Source organism: Rhinopithecus bieti, unplaced genomic scaffold (genome assembly GCF_001698545.2).
Source record: "Rhinopithecus bieti isolate Rb0 unplaced genomic scaffold, ASM169854v2 scaffold_37463, whole genome shotgun sequence".
Lineage (NCBI taxonomy): Eukaryota > Metazoa > Chordata > Mammalia > Primates > Cercopithecidae > Rhinopithecus > Rhinopithecus bieti.
Genome location: NW_016815818.1, coordinates 725,914 through 740,897, shown reverse-complemented (window position 1 = coordinate 740,897; position 14,984 = coordinate 725,914). Strand labels below are relative to the sequence as shown.

The window sequence follows — 14,984 nt, the reverse complement described above, 5'->3', positions numbered from 1 at the left end:
GCGCCCCGCCCGGGAGACGGCGACTCTCGCCCCCTGAAGCCCCGCCAATGCCCCGCCCCGCTGTCGCCGTCGGTCCCCACCCCGCCACCGGCACACAGGCGCGCAGACTTGGGCTGGAGCCGCCCTGGGTGTCGGCGACCCGGCTCCCGCGCACGCTCCGGCCGCTGCGCAGCCTCGACACCTGCGGGTCCGTGCGTCCCGCAGCTGGCACCTCTGACTCCGTCCGGGCCAGGGAGGACCATGATTTCCCTCCCGGGGCCCCTGGTGACCAACTTGCTGCGGTTTCTGTTCCTGGGGCTGAGTGCCCTCGGTGAGTGAAACCCGGACCTGGAGGGGACTTGGGGTGCGGGATGGGGTGAGTGCGACCCTGAGGGAGAACTTTGGCCACTGCTGCGGAACTGGGTCCCACGACTCGCCCTCCTCCCCTGACCTCCAAATCCCACTCCAGGGCATCACTGGCTGGCGCTGACTTCTCGCTTTGGCGGGGACAGCCCTCAGTTTGGGTGTGGGGGCGGATGGCTGGGGGAGGTAAGGGCATCTCTCGCAAGACCTGGATATCTCTGGGGTGAATTATCGGAACCATTGCTCACCGTGTCGACTCCCCACCCCCCACCCAGCGCAACCGGATGAGCTGAGCCGCTAGATGAGACACTGGCTAAAGAGCTTAAGGACTTAACTCTAGCCCCCTCTCATCCCCGACCCCACATACAAGCTGATGAGGAAGATCCCCCGGGGAAATACCTCTGGTCCCCAGGCTTGACACACGCACTTTGTGTCAATTCCCCAGCGCAGATCCTCTCTCTCGCTCCCTCCTGCTTCCTGCCCTGGGAATCAAGGGAGGTGCCCCAAAAGGACGACCGTGAGGTCATTTGGGACACAGGAAATGGGGGAGGGGTTCAAACGCACAGAGAAATAGAATTTTGACCCCCTCCCCCTCTCCAGGCCCACCACCCCTATTGGTTCCCAGAGCCAAAGGGATGCGGGGAAATTGAGAGGAGGGTGGCCAAAGGTCAGGAAGGGAACCTCCTTGGAGCAAGTGTTTGGGAAGCGTTGGAGGCCTCCAGGGGCGCTGGCTTCAGCTGAAGCTGGGGTGGCTCAGAACTCCACCTGGGAGAGAAGGACCCGGCAGGACTAGGCCCTTTCAAGCTGCTTCACTTGCTATCCTTCAGCTTTCTTGCCATCCCCCTTCAAGGATCTCGAATGGGAGTGAAGGGTGGGTTTAGCTATATTGACTTGAACTCATTTCTCAGGTTGGAGGATGTTAGGACAAGTAAGGCCTGGAAAGCTGTAGAGTGAAATTCAGCCACAATGATGAGGACTGAGATGAGGATCACCAGTGCCCCCTTTTGCCTGTTCTGTGCTCCACAGTTGTTGGGGCATGCAATATTACAGTCCTTGGATAAAGTGGGTCTCAAGTACAGCCCCCCAGGCCACACCAAAGCCAGCAGTAGTCTTCTGTCCCTCCGGGCTTGGTGGGCCTGCTCCAGGATCCCTCAAACTTCTCATCCCGGCTTTCCCAACTTCAACTTCAGCTCTGTTCCTTCTGCACTCCACCCCAACTCTATCCCCCTTCCTTGTGGGGGGTGGGGGCTGGAGGAATCTCTGAAGTGAGGGAGGGCAGTTCAAGTTGGCTGCCTGAGTGTCCCAGGCTTCACCTGCTGCTCATCTGCAACCCTCTGGCCTACCCCAGCTTTGGGCCTCAGTTCGTCATACTGAAGACCTGGGCTCAAAAGTTCCTATCGGCCCCCCTGGGGGTTGCCCAGTTCCCGCCGGCCACTCGAGGGTTAAATGGCACTGGTGACCGCGGGGCAACGGGCAGGCGCCCGGCTCCGCTCTTCTGGGCTCTCCAGGAGGCTCTCCGCCTCAGCACGCTCCTCCGCGGCTCAGCGCTGCTGCCCCTGGGGCGTGAGAAGCCCGCGGGGGGAGTTTCTCAGAGAAAGACGGAGACTAAAAATAGTTGCCCTGGGGAGCGGGCCCATTTCGCTCTCCTTAGGCCCCTGCCGGCTCCCTCACGCTGGCCTCGGAGAGGGCTGTGGGCCGAAAGGGTCCCCTTCTTGGGCTGTCCCAGTGTCCTCTCAGACCCAACCAGCCTCCTTTTCTCTCCCAGTGGCTCCGTGGACCCTGGGACCGAAGAAAACGAACGAGTTGGGTGACTTCCGAGCCAGCAGACACCCAGGACAGAGAGCAGAAAAGTCTCAGGCCCTCTTCTGTTCCTAGTTTCTGACAGGGCGAAGGGCAAGGAGCATGTGCCCAGACCCCAGTGTGTCCGTTACTATCTCTTTTAACTCTCCTCTACCTTCTGGAAAGTGGAATTATAAACGTGGGACCTGGGGAGGTCGCTGGTGGTCCGCAAGGTGAAGGAAGCGCGTGCCTCTTTTGGGCCTCAGGCAGTTTCCTGGCGGAAACCGCTCTGGCCGCTCGGTGTGCGTTGTAGAAAGGCTGGGGAAGAGCCGGCAGCACCTGCAGGCTCCAGGCGTGCCCGGCCTCGGCGGAATAGCAGCGGGCCGGGGCCCCAGGGGGCGTCCAGCTCCTTGAGGCGGGGACTGTTTCCTCCCGTAGAGCCTCCGGTCTAGGGGCCCCCCCTTCATTGTCTTCTGCCTTATCACTGGGTACAAATTTCCTGCCCAGACCACAGAGATCCTCCAGGAAATGAGAAGGGGGATGCTGCGAAGGCCAAGTAACAGAGGTGGGGGTTCTGTAGGGCGCAGCCGGGAAGCGGTGGGGGTGGCTTGCATCCTGGCCGGATCGGCTCCCAGGCCTTAGAGGCCTTCAGCCTGGCTCTCCGAGGGTGAGGGTGGAGAGCGGGGCCTGGCTGCGGCCTCTTCCCGCGGCCTTGGCCGCCTGCTCGCCACGCAGAGGTGGCGTCTTCTGCTCCGAGGCAGAGGGCCGAGGCCTGGAAGGAGTAGGGCCCGGGACTAGAGCAGCCAGCATCCTCAGGCCTGGCCGTGTGCAAGCCCAGGGTTATTCCCCAAAGGGCTTACCAGTTGACTGCTCTGTTGCCTCCCCAAAGGGCAAAGGATGAGTATTTCAGGACGCCGTGGTGCAAACAATAGCCCCCTCCTCGAAACCAACACCCCGGTCCACCCCGAGTGCCGGACACACTGAGGGGAGGCTTTATACTTGTCCGGAGACCGTCGTTCGCGCTGCCCTTAATTCCTTGCCACCCGAGAGTTCTCTGCCCAGATCGCCCGGACCCCAGAAGGGCTCCGAGGAGATTTCTGGGTTTCAACTCTCCGTTTTCCAAGGGAAGCCCGCCTCTGGGATTGCGTGGGAGGGCGAGGAGCATCGCATTCACCGGGTCAGGCTTGGGCGCTGGTCCGCTCCGCTCTCTCCACCTCCTGGCAAGTTCAGAAGGAGCCGCAGGGTTAACAGGTAACCAGGCAGCCTCCCGTCGGGAACTCGGGAGTGAGGGACCCTGGCGGCCCTGAGCAGCGTCGCTACTCTCCCTTGGCTCTCGCTCAGGAAAACTAGGGAAGCAAGTGGGCTACGTGGAAGGTGCAACAGAAACAGTCGATCTGCCCTTTCTCCTGATAACTTCCCCTCCTCGCTGGAAATCTGCCCCCTTTCTTTGATGCTCCGAAATCTACGCCTCTGGATACGAATAAATGCATAGAAATGTGTCCCCATCCCCGCTACAACCGCAGAGGCTGGCGGTGGAGAGAAGAAGTCGTGATGAAGTGGGAAGCAGGACACTGAACCAGTGGTCCCTGGGTACCCCTTGAGGCCTCCAGGGGCCGGACCCCGCAAAGTTCCTCTTTCCTGTTAGAGCGACTTTCCTCACTCTGTCGTGGAGCCGCGTCGGGCAGGGTCCGCGTGCGGAGCTGGGAGCCGGTCCTGGGCACTCACGCCTCGCTCTTGTCTCCAGCGCCCCCCTCGCGGGCCGAGCTGCAGCTGCACTTGCCCGCCAACCAGTTGCAGGCGGTGGAGGGAGGGGAAGTGGTGCTTCCAGCGTGGTACACCTTGCACGCGGAGGTGTCTTCAGCCCAGCCAGGGGAGGTGCCCTTTGTGATGTGGTTCTTCAAAGATAAAGAAAAGGAGGATCAGGTGAGGGAGGAACGCCTCTCAACCAGCGGCAAGTTGCGCCCAGCGGGGGTTGTAAGCAAAGAGCTGGTAGGGGTGGGAGGGGTAGAGAGGGAATGGAGGCCGGGGAATGGGGGCCGGGAATGGGGCTGGGGACTGGGGCCGCGGAAGGAGTTTCAGGGAAGAGCAGAAGTCTTCACCGGTTCAGTTTTTGTTCTGATATGGGAGACTTCCCAAACAATTATCTTTTGCCGACTTTCCCTAAAAATCCAGCACACAAAATACTGTGAAAGTGGAGAGGCATTTTACTTGGTTATGGGGGTGGAGAGGAGGAGGGAAAAAATGGACGTTGAGGACTGGGAAACGCTTAGGGGAAGTAACACGCACGACTTGTAAAAGCATATTTCTGGCCTGGCGCGGTGGCTCACACCTGTAATCCCAGCACTTTGGGAGGCCGAGGTGGGCACATCACTTGAGGCCAAGAGTTGGAGAGCAGCCTGGCCAACATGGTGAAACCCCGTCTCTGCTAAAAATACAAAAATTTGTCGGACATGGTGGCACCTGCCTGTAATCCCAGCTACTTGGGAGGCTGAGGCAGGAGAATCACTTGAATCCACAGGCAGAGGTTGCAGTGAACCAAAATCCAGCCACTGCACTTCAGCCTGGGCGACAGAGTGAGATTCTGTCTGAAAAAAAAAAGAGCATATTTCTGCTTTCACATTCTCTGCTTTGAATACTGTCGAGTCACAGGCCACTTCTCTTTCCAAATGATTCTCATCTGTCACCTTGCCCCCCTTTATATCACCTCAAGAACCAAGAGACCATCTCCTCTCACAGTCTCCCACCCATCTGTCTTGACACCAGGTTTACATCCAAATACAGGTTTACCCAGAAGAGAACGAAACAATGTTCAGAACTCCTGAAAACTGTGTTCAAGGAAGTCATTTGGATTTTTTTGAGACAGGGGTCTCATTCTGTTGCCCAGGCTGGAGTGCAATGGTGCAGTCTTGGCTTACTACAGCCTTTACCTCTCCTGCTCAAGTAATCCTTCCACCTCAGCCCCCTGAGTAACTGGGACTACAAGCACACGTCACCATGCTAGGCTAATTTTTGTATTTTTTGTAGAGACTGTTTCACCGTATTGCCCAGGCTGGTCTTGAACTCTTGGACTCAAGCAATCCACCTGCCTCGGCCTCCCAAAGTGCTCACAGGCATGAGCCAATGTGCCCAGCCTCATTTGATACTTTTAAAATATATTTTTAATATTTTTTTCCTCAAAGATGCCTCCCCTCGTTGTGTAAGTTTCAGGTCTTACAAACCTGGATCCACCCCAGCAGTCCGAGTTGCATGCATACATACCTCCTATTTACATTGTCCCTCCTCCCACTATTATGTCACCTTTCTAAACACCGCAATTGGGAGATGAGACAATGCATGGGAACCAAGAACTGTTCTGGTGAAGAGGATCGAGGGCAGTGAGAGGGGCTAGGGACAAAAGGTGAATGGGGAGCTGGTTCAGGTTAGAAGAATGGGTGCATGTGAGGGGCATGTGGAGAATGCCAGTTGGGGGAGGGAGATTGGCTGAGCCTGTAGGCACAGTATACACATGTAGTAATGGTAGGGATGTATTATGCCCCACACCAGGTGTTGTCCTACATCAATGGGGTCACAACAAGCAAACCTGGAGTATCCTTGGTCTACTCCATGCCCTCCCGTAACCTGTCCCTGCGACTGGAGGGTCTCCAGGAGAAAGACTCTGGCCCCTACAGCTGTTCCGTGAATGTGCAAGACAAAAAAGGCAACCCTAGCGGCCATAGCATCAAAACCTTAGAACTCAATGTGCTGGGTGAGTGAGAAGCACAGACTTCCGGACCCCTCCCCACCCGCACTGGGAGGTCTGGTGAGTCTCTCTCCTAAAGGGCAAGCGTTGGAGGAGGGACAAATGAAGTGACAGAAGGGTGCAGGGCAGAGGGAGAGGATCTGTGGGTCTCCTGGTTGTGGTTTTAATCTGTCTCCCCCTGCCCAGTTCCTCCAGCTCCTCCATCCTGCCGTCTCCAGGGTGTGCCCCGTGTGGGGGCCAACGTGACCCTGAGTTGCCAGTCTCCAAGGAGTAAGCCCGCTGTCCAATACCAGTGGGATCGGCAGCTTCCATCCTTCCAGACTTTCTTTGCACCAGTGTTAGGTGAGGACACTTCTGGAAACAGCCGAGACTGTGGCTGGGGAAGGGGAAAGATGGGAGGTACCACAGGGACTGGGGTGAAAAGGGGAACCAATGCTGACAAGCACTGGGGAGGAGGAGGAGGATGTGGGGAGGATGGGGGCAGAGAAAGATGCCCTGCCAGGGCAGGTATTGTGTTAGGTGCGTTCACTGTGTATACTGTCAAGAAAGGGGCTCTATAGCTGGAGTCTCTGTGTTCAAATTCCAGCTCTTCTAGTGACTAGCAGTGTGACTCGGTGCCTTCATTCCCAAATTTGTAAAATGCGGATTTTACACGCATCAGCTTGAACTCATTAGTGTGACTTGAACACACCAGTTATAAAAAAATATTTTAGGGATAACGGAAACATTTTTAATATGAAGTATTCGATGATTTTAGATAGTTATTTTATTAATTTCCTAGGCATGGCAATGCTATTGTGGTTATATGGGACAGCATACTTCTTTTTTGGAGATTTATGCTGAAGTGTTTACTTTAAAATGTCTAAGTAAAAGAAAGAAATCAAATAAATATGGCAAAAAGTTAGCAACTGTTGGATCTAGGTTGTGGAAATGTGGATTTTCATTTTGCCTCTGTTTCTACTTTTCACATGACCATTTTATAACAGTAGCTTTTCTTTTAAAAAATAATCTTTATTACCTCACAAGTTTGTTGGGAAATTGTGGTAAGTGCATACACATAAAGAATCTAGAGTAGTCTTTGGCACAGAGTAAGAAGCCAATAAACATTCACTGTTATAATGATTAGTTCATATTGTCCTTTCAACACCATTAGGTAGGTCATATTGTCCCCATTTTGCAGATGAAGAGATGGAGACCCTCAGATATCAACTACCTTGCTTAAAGTCAGTCACATGGCCTGTTCTGGAACCCATGTTTACCAGTTCCTACCCCAGTGTTCTTTCTCTCTCATCACGCTGTCTTGCCGGAATAAAAGTAAAATGGTGCTTTGGTTGCTCTTTGCATCACTTTCTCTGCGGCCTCCTGTCAGATATCCACTGGGGGCTCTGACTGAGGAGTGGGAATGGAGGTTATTGCACTAGCCAGTCTGCAGCTAGGAGCCGAGCCCAGCTGTCACACCTCTCCCCCAATCAGGGAATAGACAAGCCATGACTCCCAGAGGGTCAAAGGGGACATTCCAGAGGAGGGAAAATATATATATATATATTTTTTAATGGGAAAGAGGGTCCCTGGACTGATGGCTAAATTGTGTCCACAGATGTCATCCGTGGGTCTTTAAGTCTCACGAACCTTTCCTCTTCCATGGCTGGAGTCTATGTCTGCAAGGCCCACAATGAGGTGGGCACTGCCCAGTGTAATGTGACCCTGGAAGTGAGCACAGGTCAGTGAGGGGTAAGTGTGGTTAAGAAGAGTGGTCAGTGGTGGGGGAGGGGTTGCAAGTGGGGAGGAGGCCTGTCTGCTGAGGCCTCTCATTGTAACAGGGCATGGAGCTTGCCCTGATCAAATGTTTGTACAAATGGTTGGTCAGTGACTGGTCATTTCCTGCTCAACAGCCACCCCTCTCCTTGACAGGGAAAAAGAGGGAATGTGTATGGTGGCAGATGGGGTAGGGGGAGTGGGACTGGAGAGGGGTGGGAACCCCTCAGCTGGGTGTCCCCCTCTAACACGACACCTTTTCCAGGGCCTGGAGCTGCGGTGGTTGCTGGAGCTGTTGTGGGTACCCTGGTTGGACTGGGGTTGCTGGCTGGGCTGGTCCTTTTGTACCACCGCCGGGGCAAGGCCCTGGAGGAGCCAGCCAATGATATCAAGTAAGTGTCCCTGGTCTCTGCTGCAGTGGGGGCTCTCCCTGCTCTCCTTACAGAGTCTAGGAATTCAGGCCCCTCCCATCTATTGGAATGGGGTCAGTGGCTGAAACATCATTCCTATGGGCAGACTTTAAGGGAGAAGGAAAGGAGTATTGAAGTGTGCAGGGAGAGGTGGCATATAAGACCAAGCATGTAGAAACTCTCTCCTTCCCCCTCCCACTTCTGACCTCTTGTTATTTCTTTGATGACTAGGGAGGATGCCATTGCTCCCCGGACCCTGCCCTGGCCCAAGAGCTCAGACACAATCTCCAAGAATGGGACCCTTTCCTCTGTCACCTCCGCACGAGCCCTCCGGCCACCCCACGGCCCTCCCAGGCCTGGTGCATTGACCCCCACACCCAGTCTCTCCAGCCAGGCCCTGCCCTCACCAAGACTGCCCACAACAGATGGGGCCAACCCTCAACCAATATCTCCCATCCCTGGTGGGGTTTCTTCCTCTGGCTTGAGCCGCATGGGTGCTGTGCCTGTGATGGTGCCCGCCCAGAGTCAAGCTGGCTCTCTGGTGTGATGACCCCGCCACTCATTGGCTAAAGGATTTGGAGTCTCTCCTTCCTGTAGAGGTCACCTCTAGCACAGAGGCCTGAGTAATGGGAGAGTAATCACACTCCAGACCCTTAGTACTCTGCCCCCACCTCTCTTTACTGTGGGAAAACTGTCTCAGTAAGACCTAAGTGTCCAGGAGATAGAAGAAGAGGAAGTGGATCTGGAAGTGGGAGGAGCTTCCACCCACCCCTGACTCCTCCCTGTGAAGCCAGCTGCTGAAATTAACTACTCACCAAGAGTGAGTGGCAGAGACTTCCAGTCACTGAGTCCCAGGCCCTCTTGATCTGTATCCCACCCCTATCTAACACCACCCTTTGCTCCCACTCCAGCTCCCTGTATTGATATAACCTGTCAGGCTGGCTTGGTTAGATTTTACTGGGGTAGAGGATAGGGAATGTATTTTTAAAACTAACATGAAATATGTGTTGTTTTCATTTGCAAATTTCAATAAAGACATTCAATAAATGTATGTATGGGATAAGAAACAAGTTGCCTTTTCAAACTAAGAATTCTAGAAATTAAGCTTCAGGAGCATGCAAAGTGGACCCCTTCCCAAGCTGTGTACCCAGGAGGGCTTCTCCCCACAGGCTCAGAGCAGCTCTTCTAGTTTAGAAGGGTCCTTGTTTGTCACGTGGAGAAGAGGAGGAGACTCTGAGCTACTCTGAACAGCAGAGGGATGGAGCTGGTAGCTTTCTGCTGGAGCTTGAGTGCTCCCAGCTAGGGGGTGCGTGTACCTCATCTGCTTCCTCTTCAGGGACAGGGGAGAGGAAGCTCAGGAGGGCTCCTCTCCCACACCACAGAATTCTTAACAAAAACACTTCTTGCCCATCTGGAAGAGATCTCTGTTGTTAGTGAGGGAGAGCTCGGCATAGTATGCGGTGCAGGTCTGTGTCCAAATTCTGCCATGTTTTTTCCTACCAAGGGTGGGGTCTCCTTTAGGTCTCAGTTTCTCTGCCCCTAAAATGGAGTGGCTGTGGAAATGGAGAGGTGCTCATTTCTACAGAGACTCCTACCTCAGTAAGTGGTGAAATGAAAACGGGTGTGGACAGAAAGGGTCTGCGGCCTGGGGCTCACACTGATAGTGAGGCTCCGAGGTGGGGACCCCACTTGCCAGCTCTGGGGTATCAGGACACCTTCCAAAGTCAGCTTTCCTCCCTGAGCTCCAGTGCTGAGCCGGTCTCTGCAGAAGGCCCACACCAAGCCCAGCCCTTTTCCCAAGGCCTGACAGCTTCAGACTTTGGGGAGAAGAGGAAGGAAGGAGGGAGCAGGGATAGAGAGATTGCAGAATTTGGGCTGGAGGAGAGGAGGGAGGCCCACTTTTTTTTTTTGTTTGTTTTGTTTTTTAACCTGCGGGGCCGGCCTCTCCCCTGTTTGCTCTGAGATACCAGTCTCGCTCCTGCCCAGCCCGGGCGGCTACCCTTGGGTGCTCCCTTCCCTCCCCGACACCCAGACCGACCTTGATCGCCCACCTGGCAGGAGCAGGACAGGACGGATGGACGCGGCCATGGCCGAGCTCCCGGGGCCCTTTCTCTGCGGGGCCCTGCTAGGCTTCCTGTGCCTGAGTGGTGAGGAGGGGCTAGGCGGGACCACGGCGAGAACTGGGGGGCATAGGCCTGGCTTCCCGGGCTCCTTGGGACCCACTCTGTCCCCACCCGGCCAGATGAGGCCGCCGTGGGCCTCAGGGGCCCTAAAGCGCCTGGGGTGAGGCCGGGGAGGGGGTGTCGAAGGCCCGGAGTGGGGAGGAAAGAGGCCCCCAGGCCGGCGGGCGAGTTCGGCCTCTCCGCGGCACAGGCCTGAACCACCCCACCGAAGGGTTAGTGTTTTCCTTTCTCTGCTAAACACACACACCGTCTTACCTGGCCCGGTTCCGGCTCTTTTACCCACAGAGACCCGGCCCCTCCCAGAAACCTCAGGTTTTGGGAAGGGAGGGGTTGGATTGAGAGGAGAGCGTTGTGCTCTGGGGAGGGAGCCCCCAGCTTCCAATGTAGATGCCCCGGGGTGGGCCCGACCCTCCAGATCACTGGAATTTGGGTTCCTACCTCCCTCTGGTCCCGGCCCCAGGGCTGGCCGTGGAGGTTAAGGTACCCACGGAGCCGCTGAGCACGCCCCTGGGGAAGACAGCCGAGCTGACCTGCACCTACAGCACGTCGGTGGGAGACAGCTTCGCCCTGGAGTGGAGCTTTGTGCAGCCTGGGAAGCCCATCTCTGAGTCCCATCCAGTGAGCTATGAGCAACTGCATGAAGCTGGGTTGGCCTGGAGGGACAGGAGCCCAGGAAGAGGGCATGGGGTCGGGAGGGGGCGTTTGGGGATCAGTATACTTGGATGAAAAGGTAAGTGGGCTCTCCCAAGATCTTTTCAGAGCGGCAGTCTGCCTGACCCTATATCTTCCTTTCCTCTCCCATAGATCCTATTTCCAACTCCCCTGCCTTAGTGTATCCATTGACACTAAGGTGTTGTGACTGATACTAAGATAATATGCTGCCTCTCTGTTGGGGGGCAGGGAGAGAGACCAATGGATCAGGTTCATTTAGCACTTAAAAGGGGGTGGTGTTTGGGAACAGAGAGACCTTTGAGGTTCCAGCTACAGGGTGTCAGCTCCCTGGCCGATGTAAGTCAGGGGCCTTTTATACCCACTTTGATGAGGAAGGACTGTAGAGTTGATGCCAGGCAGAAAAAGGCACATATGTGTGTCTTCTGCCTCTCCCCAGATCCTGTACTTCACCAATGGCCAACTATATCCAACTGGTTCTAAGTCAAAGCGGGTCAGCCTGCTTCAGAACCCCCCCACAGCGGGGGTGGCCACACTGAAACTGACTGACGTCCACCCATCAGATACGGGAACCTACCTCTGCCAAGTCAACAACCCACCAGATTTCTACACCAATGGGTTGGGGCTAATCAACCTTACTGTGCTGGGTAAGCCAGGCTGGGGATCCACGAGCCACATACTCTTTCACACACTTGGGGGGTTTGCACTGGTCCTGCTAAATCTCTGGTTTCTGACTTTTGGCCCAAGCACACAACTGCACTGGGGGCCCCAAGCGAAAATACTCTCTCTTTCAGTCTTCTAATCCAGATGGTCATACTCCAATTCCACCTTCCACTGAGAGCATCTCCTCCATCAGAGCCTAATAACAGAGTGTGGGAGGGAAAGCCCTTCCCATACATGGGGATCTGAGTCTGCTCCCAGAAGCTCCATCATGGGGGAGCCTCTCACTGGTAGTTGGATTCTGTCCCTCCCAAGGTCAGTGGCAGAGAAGGGGAGTGGCCATCAAAGGAACAACGGCCGATATTACTGAGCAGCAACTTTGTGCTCAGAGCTTCTGTCTCACCCCAAACTAGAGCCTGTTCAGAGATGAGCAACCACAAAAACTATCAGAGGCTGGCAGTGTTTAGATGGAAAAGAGAAGGCCTAGGATGGGTATATGACTGCTGGATTCAACTATCTGAAGGGCTGTCATGTGGAGGAGAGATTTTAATTTCTCTTTGTGGGCCCAAAGGGCAGGAACTGAAACCAATGGGTGGATATTATGTTAACACACATTTTGGCTCAACATGAGGAAGAGTTTTCTCTAACAATCAGAATTTCCAATAGTGGAAATCTCTCAGTTCCTGGGGATGCAGTGGTGTGTGGACACAGGAGGACCACTGTTTGATAGGGGTATTGAAGTAGAGAATGTAGCACCTAATGAAGTTGGGAGTGGGGTTGGAAGATTGCTGAGGAACTCTCTGTTTTTTGCAGTTCCCCCCAGTAATCCCTTATGCAGTCAGAGTGGACGGACCTCTGTGGGAGGCTCTACTGCACTGAGATGCAGCTCTTCCGAGGGGGCTCCTAAGCCAGTGTACAACTGGGTGCGTCTTGGATCTTTTCCTACACCTTCTCCTGGCAGCATGGTTCAAGGTAAGGGCCCAGGGCATCAGGAAGAGGGGACAGGAGACCTGGGCAAATCTGCCTCTTCCTTGGCTTCCTGTATTATTCCCTCCTGCCTGTCTTCCTGCACAGTGTGTGGCTGGGTGATCCTGGGAGTATTTCTCAAGCTGAATATATTACTGATATCCTGGAAGAAAGTAGAGGGCAGGGAGCATTCTGTTGATGCCCACCCATCTGCCTTGGGGAGATTTCTTTTAGGTTTCCTAAGGGTCATGGATCACTTCCAAACTTCCTAGAGAGGAAACTGAGGCCGAGTAGCACGGACTGTCTTGACTCTTTTAACCAGTTTCTTTGGAGGAGCCTGTTTCTCAGCTTCCTCTTCCTGGATTCAGTTGTTCTCTCCAGCCCCAGCAAACTCCTTTATCAATCCAGAAATGAATGACCCACCCCCAGATCACCTCCTGGTATGTGCTTTGCCTTCTCAGGCAAAGGTAAACAGTTTAGAAAAGCATTTGTGTCCGCTTAGAGCCACCCTACAGGATGCAGTTTCTAGCAATAAGCCTTTTACCCCAAACCAGGAACCTGACATCAGCTAGTAAGCACCCCACCCTGACTCCATTGCCAGTTTCTGAATCCTTCATGAGTGTACAGTCCTCCTCCTCCCAAAAAGGCAGCTATGTAGGGTGGAAAGAACAGGTAAGTTGTAGCAGCTTTGGAATTCCTCTCTGGGTCTCCTCAGATACACTACTTCCTTTTTCTGAACTGGTTTCCCCACCAATAAAAAAAAATGAGTTCCTCCCTGACAGGATTGTTGTAAGGATGACATGAAATGTGCTGTCCTCATAGAGGTGCTCACTGAGTTGAATGGGCCATGGAACACTTCCTCTTCATCCTCTAGATGAGGTGTCTGGCCAGCTCATTCTCACCAACCTCTCCCTGACCTCCTCGGGCACCTACCGCTGTGTGGCCACCAACCAGATGGGCAGTGCATCCTGTGAGCTGACCCTCTCTGTGACCGGTAGGGATGCTGGGTGGAGGCCCGGCCAGCAGCCTTGTGTTGGGGAAACTGTTGGCTGGTGGGCCGAGGAAAGCCTGCAACTCTGAAGGTCCTGTATCTCCTTAGAACCCTCCCAAGGCCGAGTGGCCGGAGCTCTGATTGGGGTGCTCCTGGTCATGCTGCTGCTGTCAGTTGCTGCGTTCTGTCTGATCAGGTTCCACAAAGAGAGGGGGAAGAAGCCCAAGGAGACATATGGGGGTAGTGACCTTCGGTGAGCAGGAGGGCTGGGGGATGGTGCAAGGAGGGAGGAAGGGGCTTGGGTTAAAAGCAGGTGCCTGCAGTCCTCAAACTCCAACATCGTTCAGTGTGTTTAGGGGTAGGAGGTGTTGTTCGGCCCTGGGATTTGCTGGTGGCAGCAGTATAACCTGTGTATTTGAGGGTGCAGGCAAGCAGCACAGGGTGGAGTGGCTGGTAAAAGCTGTGGCAGGGAAGCTTAGTTTGCAGGACTGCCCTGCCCCTCCTCATATTTAACCAAGTTTACTTTTCTGTTCTGAACTACCTGGGAGTAGTAGTGGCTTGTAGATGCTGGGAGCTGAATTTGTCCTGAGCAGTCAGCTGAGTTCAGTTCTTCTGTGGAGAAAATCAGGAAAGGGGAGGAGAAGCTGCCTCTGTCATCCACTTTAGCTGCCAGTCAGGGTCTAGGATAGAGATCAGAGCAATATTTCTCCAGGTGGAGTCCTCAGATTACCTGGACAGAAATCACCGGGCACTAGTTACACATTCAGATTCAGGCCACTCCTAGCCTTCCTAGAGCTGTGTGTTAGGGAGTGACGAGGCCCAGAAACTTCATTTTAACCAAAGTTCCGCAGATTATTCTCAAGCACAGTGAAATTTAAAAGTCCCCAGGTTAGAGGAGGGCCCTCCTCTGCAGGAGGCTTCTACTCTTCACTAAGAATTTGCCTATACCCATCAGGGAGGATGCCATCGCTCCTGGGATCTCTGAGCACACTTCTATGAGGGCTGATTCTAGCAAGGGGTTCCTGGAAAGACCCTCGTCTGCCAGCACCGTGACAACCACCAAGTCCAAGCTCCCTATGATTGTGTGACTTCTCCCGATCCCTGGGAGGGCGGTGAGGGGGAATATCAATAATTAAAGTCTATGGGTACCATACTGTCTCCTTCTTTCTGCTGATATGGCGAATTCCCCCAGGCGGCTCAAAGAGTATTAACAGTAAGAGAAGGAATGGGCTTGAAGTCCGAGAAAAGGTAGGCAGGAAGTTTGGTTGGGTCAAAGGGGTAGGTTTCAACCTAGGTGCCTCTCCACTTCACCCCACCAGCTCCCGATTTTTGGTTTGGCCCAAGGAGACTTGTAAAAGTTCCACGCGGAGGCCTTGTGCACCCAAACTCCCTCCCCCGGCACCCTCTGAACACTTGGACATTCCTCTTTATTGTTCACATTCCAACCCAGCACAGTCACATGCACACACGGAGATTAAAACCTTTCGGCC

The 14,984-nt window shown here is 54.4% G+C and overlaps 2 protein-coding genes across 4 annotated transcripts; both read left to right on the top strand.

The window, feature by feature from the left end:
• The first annotated feature begins 59 nt into the window (after positions 1–59).
• ESAM (endothelial cell adhesion molecule) lies at positions 60–9,092 on the top strand. 3 transcript variants are annotated; one of them, XM_017853818.1, is made up of 8 exons: positions 232–310; positions 2,108–3,372; positions 3,463–4,044; positions 5,665–5,866; positions 6,047–6,202; positions 7,458–7,580; positions 7,881–8,007; positions 8,257–9,092. In XM_017853818.1, exons 3-8 carry the CDS (start codon positions 4,009–4,011, stop codon positions 8,570–8,572), a joined length of 960 nt encoding a protein of 319 aa, XP_017709307.1. In that variant the 5' UTR covers positions 232–310; positions 2,108–3,372; positions 3,463–4,008; the 3' UTR covers positions 8,573–9,092. The 3 variants fall into 3 exon arrangements, with proteins under 3 accessions (XP_017709305.1, XP_017709307.1, XP_017709306.1); XM_017853816.1 differs by lacking the exon at positions 2,108–3,372 and having other exon boundaries at positions 60–310; positions 3,866–4,044; XM_017853817.1 differs by having other exon boundaries at positions 2,108–4,044.
• A 104-nt stretch (positions 9,093–9,196) lies between these two features.
• On the top strand, positions 9,197–14,647 carry VSIG2 (V-set and immunoglobulin domain containing 2). The gene is made up of 7 exons (XM_017853819.1): positions 9,197–10,172; positions 10,669–10,826; positions 11,317–11,524; positions 12,351–12,509; positions 13,378–13,497; positions 13,603–13,747; positions 14,450–14,647. The coding sequence occupies exons 1-7, from the start codon at positions 10,100–10,102 to the stop codon at positions 14,580–14,582; spliced, it is 996 nt and encodes a 331-aa protein (XP_017709308.1). The 5' UTR covers positions 9,197–10,099; the 3' UTR covers positions 14,583–14,647.
• The last annotated feature ends 337 nt before the right edge of the window (positions 14,648–14,984 follow it).